General features: G+C 47.0%; 1 protein-coding gene across 1 annotated transcript in view; it reads left to right on the forward strand.

The window, feature by feature from the left end:
• LOC130391597 (integrin alpha-8-like) overlaps nt 1-13790 on the forward strand; it is a 43509-nt gene that overhangs the window by 1365 nt on the left and 28354 nt on the right. Inside the window, 10 exon segments of the mRNA XM_056601808.1 lie at nt 2222-2322; nt 2570-2693; nt 4425-4486; nt 5269-5314; nt 8824-8949; nt 9073-9117; nt 11451-11494; nt 12926-12982; nt 13234-13286; nt 13422-13627. Of these exon segments, the coding sequence (XP_056457783.1) occupies nt 2222-2322; nt 2570-2693; nt 4425-4486; nt 5269-5314; nt 8824-8949; nt 9073-9117; nt 11451-11494; nt 12926-12982; nt 13234-13286; nt 13422-13627 (864 nt within the window).

Genomic DNA, 13790 nt, shown 5'->3' on the forward strand with positions numbered 1-13790 from the left:
TGCAAAGAGCGAGAGAGAGAGAGAGAGAGAGAGAGAGAGAGAGAGAGAGAGAGAGAGAGAGAGAGAGAGAGAGAGAGAGAGAGAGAGAGAGAGATACTGGATGTCTATGGATATGGTAACTATTTCTTACAGATTTACTGTGTACCTATTTATATACGTACAAACCATGGGCTAAGACACAAGTACACTGTGTGTGTGTGTCTGTGTGTTTGTCTGTGTGTGTGTGTGTGTGTGTGTGTGTGTGTGTGTGTGTGTGTGTGTGTGTGTGTGTGTGTGTGTGTGTGTGTGTGTGTGTGTGTGTGCGTGTGTGCATATGTATGTTTGTGTGTCTGTTTCTGTGTGTGTGTGAATCCATCGTTGGGTGATGTAGTGCAGATGTATGTGATGTGAGATCATGTGTGATACTTGTGCACATGGTGAATACAGTAGAGCAGAGCTCTCCTGTTTTACAGATATATACCCCCCCCCCCCGGGAACCCCCAATGCAACCAACCCCAAAGTGTTTTAACAGAAGCAAGGAGAAAAGACGGTCAGAATACAATTGTGCGGTGTGTTTTACCACACATTGGTGTAGTATAGTTAGATACGATAGCAATAAGGCTAATATTTAGACAAAAAATAAAAAAAAAGTGTTTGTGTGTTTGTGCGTGAGTGTGTATGAATCTTAATATCTGTGCCTGTGTGTGTGTGTGTGTGTGTGTGTGTGTGTGTGTGTGTGTGTGTGTGTGTGTGTGTGTGTGTGTGTGTGTGTGTGTGTGTGTGTGTGAATCTTAATGTGTGTGCCTGTGTGTGCATGTGTGTGTGTGTGTATATGGTGTGTGTAGGTGTGTATGAATGTTACTATGTGAGCCAGCCTCCGTGTGTGTGATTGTGTGTGTGTTTCTGTGTTCCTGTGTGTGTGTTAAGTAGAGGTGTTTTATTGGGGGAAGACTCTACGGTTTTAAGCAGACCCAGCTGGCCTTTAATAATATTGGCAAAGATCTGTTTGCAAGTAGAGCAATTATCTCCCAAATGGACTACAAACATACACACACACTCTCACGAAACTCTCACGGACACACACACACATGCGCGCGCGCACACACTCACACACACACGCATACACACATAGACACACACACGAGAGAGGTTAATTTAACTGTGATGGGTTCACCCTGACATAAGAATTTACTTGACTGCATTGTTCATTAAATTACCAATGTTGTGTGTGTCTGCATGTTCTCATGCCTTTGTGTGTGTGTGTGTGTGTGTGTGTGTGTGTGTGTGTGTGTGTGTGTGTGTGTGTGTGTGTGTGTGTGTGTGTGTGTGTGTGTGTGTGTGTGTGTGTCTTTGTGCGTGCACGTGTTTTAGATAGATGTAGATTTGAGAGTTTGCGATGGGCTCAGAGTGAGGGCCCCTATCCCATGGGCCCCTGCAGGTCTCTGAAGTGCTGCTTGTTTTATGAGCAGGGTCTCCCATCAGCCAACCGACAAATGGCTCTGAGCAAATGGTGTTTCATCATTTTCTTGCAGGCTTCCTCCTTCCGCAATAGAGAACCCCCCGAGACTAGATCAACATTAGCATTAGTCAATATGACCTAGCGTTACACTTTCATAAAGTCTCTGATTCTCTTCCTGTGATCAATCTATCTATCAATCAATCAATGTATCTATCTATCTATCTATCTATCTATCTATCTATCTATCTATCTATCTATCTATCTATCTATCTATCTATCTATCTATCTATCTATCTATCTATCTATCTATCTATCTATCTATCTATCTATCTATCTATCTATCTATCTATCTATCTATCTATCTATCTATCTATCTATCTATCTATCTATCTATCTATCGATTAATCCTATGTATCTATCCATCTATCTAGCGTTACACTTTCATAAAGTCTCTGATTCTCTTCCCGTGATCAATCTATCTTTCAATCAATCAATGTATCTATCTATCTATCTATCTGTCTGTCTGTCTGTCTGTCTGTCTGTCTGTCTGTCTGTCTGTCTGTCTGTCTGTCTGTCTGTCTGTCTGTCTGTCTGTCTGTCTGTCTGTCTGTCTGTCTGTCTGTCTGTCTGTCTGTCTGTCTGTCTGTCTGTCTGTCTGTCTGTCTGTCTGTCTGTCTGTCTGTCTGTCTGTCTGTCTGTCTATTGACCCTATGTATCTATCCATCTATCTATCTTTTTATATATATAGCTCTATAGTTCTATTAACCCTGTGTATCTGTCCAGATAACAGGATGATTAAGGTGAACGGCAGCAGGGAGCCTCTTGAGTTCAAGTCTCACCAGTGGTTCGGTGCGTCGGTCAGAACACACAAAGGCAAAGTAGTGGTGAGTGACTGGATGATCCCACAACACAGCTCGTACCTTAACTTAATTAAACTCTAGAACTGATTTGATCTAAAGTCAGTTTTGTTAGTTTTGCAAGGGAAAAAAAGACACGATGGTTAGAGAAGCATCTTGTGTCTTTAGCGAAGCCTTATCTGCACCAACGGTATGTGATATGGAAATTCCTTAAGTTCCTGTCTCTAGCTGCACTGTCTCATTCTCTGATGTGTGGTATCCCGTTGTCCCTCAGGCCTGTGCTCCTCTGTACCACTGGCGGACGGTGAAGCTGAGTGGGGAGAGGGACCCCGTGGGGACGTGCTACGTGGCCGTGCAGAACTTCAGCGCCTACGCAGAGTACTCACCCTGCAGGACCAGTGAGTCACCCTCCTCCATCTCCTGACTCCCTCGCCACCCCGAGGGAGTCAGGAGATAGGCTAGGCCACTCGACCTAGCCTATCCCTTCCCCTCTATGTTGTCTGTCTGCTCTCTTTCTCTCTTCCTCCTTCTCCCCTCTCTCTCCCTCCTGTCAGTTGAATCGTTTCAATGCATTTTGTGGCATTTATGATGTTTTTAAGCAAAGCTTTATGATCTGGAGAGAGTGACTGAGAGGAGATCCAACGGCAGATCAAAGGAAATGCATTCATTTTCGGTTTTATTTTTCCCCTTTAGCTCCATCTATGTTCTCTCTTTGTTTCTCTTTTATCATCCCTCTCTCGCTCCTTCTTTCTCCCTCTTGCTCTCTCTCACTTCTCTTTCTCCCCTCTCTGTCGCCCTATCTCTCCCTCTTTCTCTCTCACTCTCACTGCCCCCCTCTCTCTCTCCCTCCATCCCTTTTTTCTCTCTCCAACTCTCCCTCTCTCTCCCTCCCTCTCTCTCACCCCTCTCGCTCTCTCTCTCTCTCGCTCTCTCTCTCTCTCCCTCTCTCTCCCGCCCCTCTCTCTCCCCCTACCTCCCGGCCCCGCCCATGTCTCCAGTCATACCCTCTCTATTCTCCTGATCCCAGTCCCCCTAATGTTCAGAGACAGGAGCCACCAGAGTCCTGGAGGTTATCAGGCAGCTTATCGTGAGCAGCAGATCAAACACTCGCCCCTAACCCGTCGCTAAATCTCAGACTCATGAACTTCAGTCCTCAGGGTCACGGGGTCATGCACATCCACACATGCATTCAAATTGAAACATACATCACAGACACCCATTACTGTACACTACATACACTACAATGTGTATGTGTGCGCACACATACACATTGGTGTATGCATGTACATACAAGTCAGGTTAAATCGTATTCATTCTCAGGCCATTTGTGCTTATACGGATTTCAGCTCGTATGCCAATGTAGACCAACCAAGCGCCAATAAAGATTAGGTTGTAAAATCGTTCAATGGTTCTCGAGAGGGAAATACTTTTGATCACAGATGGTGCTACTATAAATGAATTTATATAGGTGTATGTGGGGCCTTCTCTCTAGCAGCTTTTGTTTTGCTTTCCTACAGTGAATTTATGACCAAAGAGACTGAATTACTTTACTAATCAAGTACTCAAACACAAAGCGGTTTGTTGCATAAGTGCATGTGTGTAGTAACGAGTAGTTTAGCCTCACCCCAGGTTGTCCCCCAAGCAATTTCTTGGGCTGTCTTCATAAGTAAATCTGAGTTTGGTAGTTGGACCGTCATGGTGAATAACACTGCAGGAGGTTTGGTTGGAGATTCACATTATTTATTTTATTCATGCTAATATTATATTTCTCATTTGAAATTGTACACTTTCAAATACTTTTTTTCCGAGAAATCTGAAAATCAGACTATTTTTTTTCTTCTGTCTGTGTCTGTGTGTGTGTGTGTGTGTGTGTGTGTGCGTGCGTGCGTGCGTGCGTGCGTGCGTGCGTGCGTGCGTGCGTGCGTGCGTGCGTGCGTGCTTGCGTGCGTGTGTGTTTGTGTGCTCTTGCCTGCACATTTGTGTGTGTGTGTGTAAGAGAAATAGGGATCTATAGAGGAACAGGTACTGGAAAGCATTTAATGAAAGCAGGATGGGGGTAGGGATTGTGTGTGTATGGTTGTTTGTGTGTGTTGTTCTGCATTGACATGCTTGCTTTGTGTTTTCTTCAGATGACCCAGACCCGGAGGGCCAGGGCTTCTGTCAGGCGGGCTTTAGTGTGGACTTCACAAAGGTAACGACCACGCGTCTCTATCGCCACACGCCACCACACACCTTCATGCCGGCACCTCAGCACAGCCTAGAGCTAAAGGATATTGTCAACAGCGCAAATATCACTGTCTATCTTATAAATGTTTGACATTTACATTTACATTTAGGGCATTTAGCAGACGCTATATATCGCTACAAGTACAGTAAGGTTGTTCATAGAAACAAATGGCACACTACATTGTTCCATTAAGTATTGTTGACATGCTGAAACAACGTCAACATCAGGCTCCCATTTAGAGATTTACAGACAGGGCGCATTGTGACCAGATTTGTCACTTTAGGAGACTCCCCCAAGCATCCTTATGTGACCTCACCATAGGAAAATAATAGAGAACAAATACATCATCTCTGTCTCTGTCTCCTGCTCCCTCTCTCTCTCTCTCTCTCTCTCTGTCTCTAGCTATTTCTCTCTCTCTCTCTCTCTCTCTCTCTCTCTCTCTCTCTCTCTCTCTCTCTCTCTCTCTCTCTCTCTTGCTATCTCTCTCTCTCTCACCCAAAGCTCTCAGTTTGAGACCTCCAGCGTATGCTTTAACTTAACCCTGTTGTACAGGAAGTTGTCATGCTCAACAGGATTTCAACTCTAGCTATGAAAGCCACCATAAAACACACACACACACACACACACACACACACACACACACACACACACACACACACACACACACACACACACACACACACACAGTTAATAAATGGACATAATCTTTACAAATGTATGTCTTGTGACTCACTTAACTCTACCAGGAAGGACGACTGGTGGTTGGTGGGCCTGGAAGCTTCTATTGGCAAGGTAACTGAAACCGCATTGTTCTCCCTGCATATATGAACTGCTTTAGAGGAGTCTTCAGAGAAGAGAATGCCAGGAAGCATACCCTTCTAGTACACACACACACAAACACACACACACACACACACACACACACACACACACACACACACACACACACACACACACAGACACAGACACAGACACAGACACACACACACACACACACACACACACACACACACACACACACACACACACAGACACACACACACACACACACACACACACACACACACACACACACACACACACACACACACGTACACATGAATGCTCACAGAACTATGAAGTGTGCACACCTAAATGTTGTAACTTCATATTCTTTATTAGTTAGATCTGCCTGTGCATGGAGTATTACTCACCCCCCAATGTCCCCTGTTTATGTTCCATCATCATTCTGGCACAGGAAGTGGATGTTTGGGCATTATATTGATATGATCAGATAGCAATGGACTGGAGTGGAATGGACAAACTCCCCACAGTGCAGAGAAAGTGATCAATCGAGGGGGACAGAGAGAGAGAAAGAGAAGAGAAAGACAGAGCGAGCGAAAGGTTGTTAAGGATTGACCATGAAGAGCAGATGAGAAAGGTGTGGAGATGAACATAAAGATTGGAGAGATGAGGCTGGAGGGAAATATAAACAGTTTTCAAGGAGTTCATAGTAAAAACCTGTTGCAAAGAGCTAATAGAGGTCAGTTTGAATTGATGAACGGGCACATTGCAGGATATGAAATACTACACTCACCATACAAAATGTACTATGCATACTTTCAATAATGGCAGATAGATAGACAGATGAACACTTAATGGAGGATAAATGAGAGTGAGAGAGTATGAAGGGGAGTGACTGAAGTGGTGAGAGGTGGAGAGAGAGAGAGGGATTCTGTGGTAGATGAGACGTACAGTCGCTGAGGTCAGTTCTTTGGGCCTCAGCTAGACAAAGCAGAGGGATGAGGTCCCTTAATGAGTGTGGACACAGCTGGACAGCTACTCCCTAAAGCCCAGGTGTGAGAGACACGTGTGTGCGTTGGTTTGTGAGTGCGTGCTTGTGTTGTGTGTATGTGTGCATCTGTGTGGTGAAACAGGTGATTATCCAGCCCAGCCTGGCTGATCTCTCATCACTTTGACTGATTTGGCAGTAACAGAATCCTGGTACGTTGGGTGAGGCACTGGGCCGGGGGGGGACGGTAACTGATCGGTTGCACAAGGACCCTGCCTCAGACTGTAGCCTTCATCTTAACCTCTGCTCTGACGACCCACCGCCCGTCGTCTGTTTAAGAGAACGAGAGGAGAGAGGGAAGGAAGAGAGACGCATGGAGGGAGGGTTGGTGATTTACAAGAGGTCAGGAAGAATCCCAGTAGAAAGGGAGATGAGAACCAAAGAGGGTCAAAAAATGGACAAAAGTATTTCTCTTTATAATTCACATGATCTACACATATGCCAAGTCTTTTAAATATGCCATTGTTATTCAATATACATCTTGATTTTGTACATATTTAACTAAGCAGCGTGCTTTTACCGGGCGCCACGTCTAATGGACTCTTTGGACTGCATCAGTTTGTTTGTGTGTGTGTCTCTCTCTCGCTGTCTCTCTTTTCACTCTCACTCTCTCTGGATCTGTTTGTGTGTGTGTGTGTGTGTGTGTGTGTTTGTGTGTGTGTGTGTGTGTGTGTGTGTGTGTGTGTGTGTGTGTGTGTGTGTGTGTGTGTGTGTGTGTGTGTGTGTGTGTGTGTGTGTGTGTGTGTGTGTGTCTCTCTCTCTCTGTCTCTGTGTCTCTCTGGACACTGTCTGCCAGCCTGCTTTTTCCTCCAAATGTTAATAAAGCACTCAGCCTAGACTTTAAGGACTCTTAATATTCAGCTGTTATGCTCAGCCTTTGGACTCGCTCTCATTATGGCGAGAGCCTCCACAGATATATCAATAAATATATCAATGTAAACGTAATGCAGCATCTAATACAGCTGGTTCACTACAGGGGCCCATTTGTTACGGTTCTTAGCATGATGTCTCATAAATTGCATAGGACATTTAAAATGAGACGGATATGAAGATTTGTTCCTTTAAAACAAACACCAGATTGAGGCTGCATGAGAGACGGCATGAGAGACAGCAAGTGGGGAGAAGAGAGGGGGAGAAATGTAGAGTGGGAAAGAACAAGAGAGTGAGAGGGAGGGGAAGGGAGGGAGGGGATAGAGAGGGGAGAAAGAGCAACGAGAGAGTGCAAGAGGGGGGAAAGACAGTAGAGAGTGCAGTGAGAGCTGTAAAGAAGGAAAGAGAGTTAGGGGTAAAGAATGAGAGAGAGAGGAAAAAGAGGAGTAAAGAATGAGAGAGAGGGGAGAGTGAGGGGTAAAGAATGAGAGAGAAAGAGGGGTATAGAAGGAGAGAGAGAGGAAAGAGAGGGGTAAAGAAGGAGAGAGAGAGGAAGGGGAAGAGAGAGGGGATAGAGAGGGGAGAAAGAGAAACGAGAAAGCGCAGTGAGTGCTCTAAAGAAGGAAAGAGAGTGAGGGGTAAAGAATGAGAGAGAGGGGAGATAGAGGGGTAAAGAAGGAGGGAGAGGGGAGAGTGAGGGGTAAAGAATGAGAGAGAGGGGAGATAGAGGGGTAAAGAAGGAGGGAGAGGGGAGAGTGAGGGGTAAAGAAGGAGAGAGAGGGGAGAGTGAGGGGTAAAGAAGGAGGGAGAGAGAGGGGAGAGTGAGGGGTAAAGAAGGAGAGAGAGGGGAGAGTGAGGGGCAAAGAAGGAGAGTGAGGGGTAAAGAAGGAGAGAGAGGGGAGAGTAAGGGGTAAAGAAGGAGAGAGGGGAGAGTGAGGGGCAAAGAAGGAGAGTGAGGGGTAAAGAAGGAGAGTGAGGGGTAAAGAAGGAGAGAGAGGGGAGAGTAAGGGGTAAAGAAGGAGAGAGAGGGGAGAGTAAGGGGTAAAGAAGGAGAGAGAGGGGAGAGTGAGGGGTAAAGAAGGAGAGAGAGGCTAAGAGTGGGGGAGTAGGAAGGCCAGTGGGTTACGAGGGCAGACTTCTCCCCCTGTCAGTGCACACACACGTCCACACATTTTGGAGGATTGATGACTGGCTGAGGGCCGTCGTAGAAAAAGTCCTCTGTTTGTTTGACCTTTTCTTAAACCATAGAGGAAAGGAATGGGAAGTGGTGTTTGTGTGCGAATGTGCGTGCATGCGTGTCTGCATGCACATAATCCATACACACCCCAAACAGGGTATTGAAAAGTCCAGCCTTCAGGGGCATTCGGTGTGTTTTTTCCTGCTATCCTTGGTGATGTTGTGCTTTAGGCTGTTTGCCAGATTAACCTTGTTACCTCTTTCCTGTGTGCGTCCGTTTGCGTGCCTGTGTGTGTGTGTGTGTGTGTGTGTGTGTGTGTGTGTGTGTGTGTGTGTGTGTGTGTGTGTGTGTGTGTGTGTGTGTGTGTGTGTGTGTTTGTGTGTGTGGGCGTGTGTGTGCGTGTGGGCGTGAATGTGTGCGCAGGTCAGGTGATGACAGCAGGGATTGCTGAGATACTGAATGGTTACTCGCTGAAGGCGGTGCTGAGACGAGTTCCAGGAGAGAAACACACCAGTGCTGCTGCAGACACACACGACGACAGCTACCTTGGTACACACACACTAGCCACAGCCCTGTTCTATACTCATATACTTCTATATTCATATAAAAGCGCATTATAAATACAGTCTATGTATGTGGTTAATAATAATGCAACATGTCAATGCTCTTTAGGTTACTCTGTGGCCGTGGGAGAGTTCACAGGGGACTCGGAGCAAGGTGAGGGAAACAGCAGAATAAATCACAGCCACTCATCACCAACACCCCTACTGCCTCACAAACACCACCCACCTCGGCACACAACATGCACCCCCACCAACCTCCATTCACTGCTTCCATGTGTGATCAGAGGAATGGATAAGAACCAGGGGTGCAGCACTTTGGGTTTCCGCAGGCCCGGGAGAGGCCTCATCTCAATAGATATCAAACGGTCACATAACCACACAAGAAGCTCCCTAGATCACCTGTGATCTGAGTGCGCTAGGCCCACTGGACGTTGCAGGAACGTGGTTATGGGAGTTTGACTCCTACCCGAAAGGTTGTGGGTTTGAACTCCAATGTCTGCAGTCTAAATGCAGGCCTTTTTAAATGAGAACCAATCTGAACCACAACGACTGTATGTTGTTTTGAAAAAAAACCTTGGCTAAAGGCCTGAATTTAAATAGTAAGTTGGTCACGTAACATGGGTTTGGATGTTCGATAGGCAGTGAGACGGCAGTGTGTGTGTGTGTGTGTGTGTGTGTGTGTGTGTGTGTGTGTGTGTGTGTGTGTGTGTGTGTGTGTGTGTGTGTGTGTGTGTGTGTGTGTGTGTGTGTGTGTGTGTCTGTGCGTGTGTGTGTGTTTATGTGACATGGTCAGGGTCTGGGCCTGGCTCACCAGCTCCAGTAATCACAGCTGTCTCAGAGGGGACTGGTCTTCAGGAACTACTGATAAAGGCATTTCCTCTCCTCCATCGCCACTGATTAGGGAGATCAGAGATTCAGCCACTCTGTGCCCCGCCCTCTCTGAAGGCTTAGTCTACCAGGCCCTCTGTCTTACCTCAGGGTCTGCACATATACTAGGCCACAGATTATTACACATTTGATCTTTAATGTGTGCACAATTTGTTGTTCCTGCTGAAACAGCAGTGAAGCGTATAGTCAGTAGCCACAAACTGAGCTGGCATTGGTCAAAATAATTCACAAGACAACAAAGAAAATACATTAAAATCAAGCATCCTTGATGAGGACAAATATAGTGATCATCATCATCTTTATACATTAACATCTTAAAATACCATCATTATATACCCCCCTGCTTCAATACAGCCTACTTGTAGAGTAATATAAAGCACGTTTTTCGTGAGACTCACACCATAAATGTCCTCCAACATGGCCAATCAGAGATAACCCTGTCTCTTCACCCTCCCATCCTGGCTTGGGAGCCACAGTTCTGCCTTTATGTCCAAGCCTCTGGATCCCAGCCTTATGATGCCAGATCAGGGTGTTAGACAGCCTCAGTGCAGAGATATAGAGTGAGAGAGAGAGAGAGGGGGGGGGTGGACTGTGAGGTTGCACATGCTGCTGTTGGTATTGAGTGTTGTGGTGTGGACTTGCTTGTGGTCATGTTTCCCATAGCCTCTTGAGAAGGAAGACTGCTTGTAACTGGGTGAGTTTGAAGTAGAGAGAGAGTAGGAAAATGGTGCTTTATGGATCCACTGGACCATCAGAGCTTTGGGAAATGCTGAAAGGATGGGGGGGTCTGTGTGGATCCTACATATCACCCCACATGTCCACACCTCCAGCGTTCCATCAATCAGTACGCACACAAAGAGTATAGACACACACACACACACACACACACACACACACACACACACACACACACACACACACACACACACACACACACACACACACACACACACACACACACACACACACACACACACACACAGACACACACAAACTAATGAAAGGTTTTAATTGGTTAGCTTGGAAACTGAAAATGACAGATTTATATACACACACACTAGCAACAGAACACACAGCACCACAACTCCACACACTCACACACATAGACCCACATTACCATAGACCAACATTACCTTCCCCATGTCAGAATCTCATTGAGTATGTTCCCTTCTGTTCTGCCAGGGTGGCCTCAGTCACTACACTTCTCACTGCCTTTCATTCTCTACTGCTTTATAGCTCTCTATACTGCTCTATATCTCAACTGCTCTCTCTCTCTCTCTGTACTAATATGTATCTCTACTGGTTTGTAGCTCTCTATTTTGCTCTATATTTTCACGCTCTCACATTGCTCTAAATATCTCTGTCTACTGCTCTGTCTCTCTCTATCTCTCTTTCTCTCTCTCTCTCTCTCTCTCTCTCTCTCTCTCTCTCTCTCTCTCTCTCTCTCTCTCTCTCTCTCTCTCTCTCTCTCTCTACTTCTCTATCTCGTTCTCTCTCTATCACCCTATATCACTCTCTACTGCTCTATCTTTCTCCTTCCCTCTCTGAGTCATAACAATATGAACTTGTATTGTTATTTTTTTGTGCTTTCTTTAACAGAGCTGATTGCCGGGGTTCCCAGAGGGGCTCAGAACTTTGGCTATGTGAGTACATACACACAGACCCACACAGGGAGTGTGTTAGAGTGCTCCTATGGGAACGTGTCCCCCGGCCCGGCTGGGTCAGCACTCCCTAATGACACATGGTTTCCGCTGCATGTGGAGAGGGGTGACCCCTCCTCACCCTGCTCACCCCTCTGCACACACACGACCCTTGACCCCAAACTTACACAACCGAGAGCAGCAGCCGATGACGATGGAGGCTGATGTCTTCATTGTCTTTCCTGTACTTGGAGGCATTTGAGGGCCTCTGTGTGTGTGTGTGTGTGTGTGTGTGTGTGTGTGTGTGTGTGTGTGTGTGTGTGTGTGTGTGTGTGTGCGTGCGTGCGTGCGTGCGTGCGTGCGTGCGTGCGTGTTTCATAGTCATGGGGAGGTTGTGTTAGCAGGGTAAGCTGCTTGAGGTTCTATGGCCGTGCGTCTTTCAGCCTGGATCAGATCCCTCTCCCCTGTGGTCTCCCTCAGGTTGTCTGCTCAGCCAGACAGTAGGCGCGGTGAGGTCACCTGAATTTGTGTCGCTGTTGACCTGTGTGTGTTTGTCTTGTCTTGTCTGATGTAATTGAACTGTCCCTTCACCAGGGATGTACATGTTTGAAATGGCTATGTGCGTTTTTAAATCCTACGTTACATCTGTGTTATCTGATTGAGTTTGTGTGTCCGTATGGGCCTGAGAACCCCACTGTGTTTGGGACAGTGAGTGGGTTTTGTGTTGTATCTTGTGTGCATGGTTGCATGTTCAAATGTAGTTACTCACATTAAGAACCTTGGACTGTGTGTGGGTCTGAGTGTGTGTGAGAGAGAGAGAAAGAGAAAAAGAGAGAGAGAATGTTTCTTTGTATATGTGTGTGTGTGTGTGTGTGTGTGTGTGTGTGTGTGTGTGCACGCACGCAGCATGCCCCTGGCAGTCTCCATGTGGTTGTTATTTTAGGTCTTATGAAGGAATTCTCAGCCCCCATCTCTCCCAGTGAGCAGGGCTTGGAGGGGTGTAGGGGATGGTCCGGGGGCCGTGGGGCTGTGGGGGATGATGAGGGGGTAATAGTAATGATGGAGAGGGACATTGCAGGGACTGGGCCGGGCGGGGGGGGGGCTGGGGCTAAAGGGAAGAATAACCCACCTTGCCAAACCCTGGCTTTTTCATGCGTTTTCACTTTTTTTTTTCACATTTTTCACATGTCTGTTTGTCACGCTGTGCCGAGTGTGTGTGTATGTGTGTGTGTGTGTGTGTGTGTGTTTGTGTGCGTGTGTGTGTGTGTGTGTGTGTGTGTGTGTGTGTGTGTGTGTGTGTGTGTGTGTGTGTGTGTGTGTGTGCGTGCGTGTGTTTGTGTGCGTGTGCGTGTGTGTGTGTGTGTGTGTGTGTTCGTGTGTGTGTGTGAGAGGGGCTGCCAGTGCTCTCCAAATGACACCACTTGTTTGTTTCAGGTGGCAATGATCAACTCAACCAATTTGACCTTCATCCAGAACTTCAGCGGAGAGCAGGTAAACACCTCGCTGTGTCTCGTTAAGACCACATAGTTCAGGGACCTTGGAGATTAACTTATCAGATATAAAATGAGCACGCTAGCCCACGGCCGCTGGTTTCCGTCTACAGGGTAGGGACCATTGACTTCGCAAGTGGGTGATAAAATGTGGTCATGATGATATTTGGATTGAGACCCCCTTTTGTTTTTTGGTCCAATAACTTTGGGATATTGAAGTGATGTGGTGTTAATATCTGCTCTGCTCCATAGATGGCCTCCTACTTTGGCTACTCTGTGGCTGTAGCCGACCTGAACGGGGACGGGTGAGGAGTCTGACTGCCTGCTGCCTGTCTGTTTGTCTGTGTGTCTGTCCACTGTAAACACTGAAACACATATGTACTATTCATACACTCATACACACACACACACAAAGGGAGCTTAAGTGTGCGTGTCTTCAGGATGGACGACGTGCTGGTTGGCGCGCCGCTCTACATGGAGAGAGAGATGGAGAGCAAGCCCCGGGAGGTGGGCCGCGTGTACCTGTACCTCCAGCTGGCCCCACTCACCTTCTCCCAGCCCATCCCCATCACAGGGACCTACACCTTCGGACGCTTCGGCACCGCCATCGCAACGCTGGGAGACATCAACCAGGACGGGTTCAATGGTGAGGAGAGAGGGAGAGAGAGAGGCAGAGACATGGGGGAGAGAGAGAGACATGGCGAGAGAGAGAGAGAGAGACAGAGACATGGGGCAGAGAGAGAGACAGGGCGAGTGAGAGACAGAGACATGGCGAGAGAGAGAGAGAGAGACAGAGACATGGGGCAGAG

This window comes from Gadus chalcogrammus, chromosome 11, assembly GCF_026213295.1.
Source record: "Gadus chalcogrammus isolate NIFS_2021 chromosome 11, NIFS_Gcha_1.0, whole genome shotgun sequence".
NCBI lineage: Eukaryota > Metazoa > Chordata > Actinopteri > Gadiformes > Gadidae > Gadus > Gadus chalcogrammus.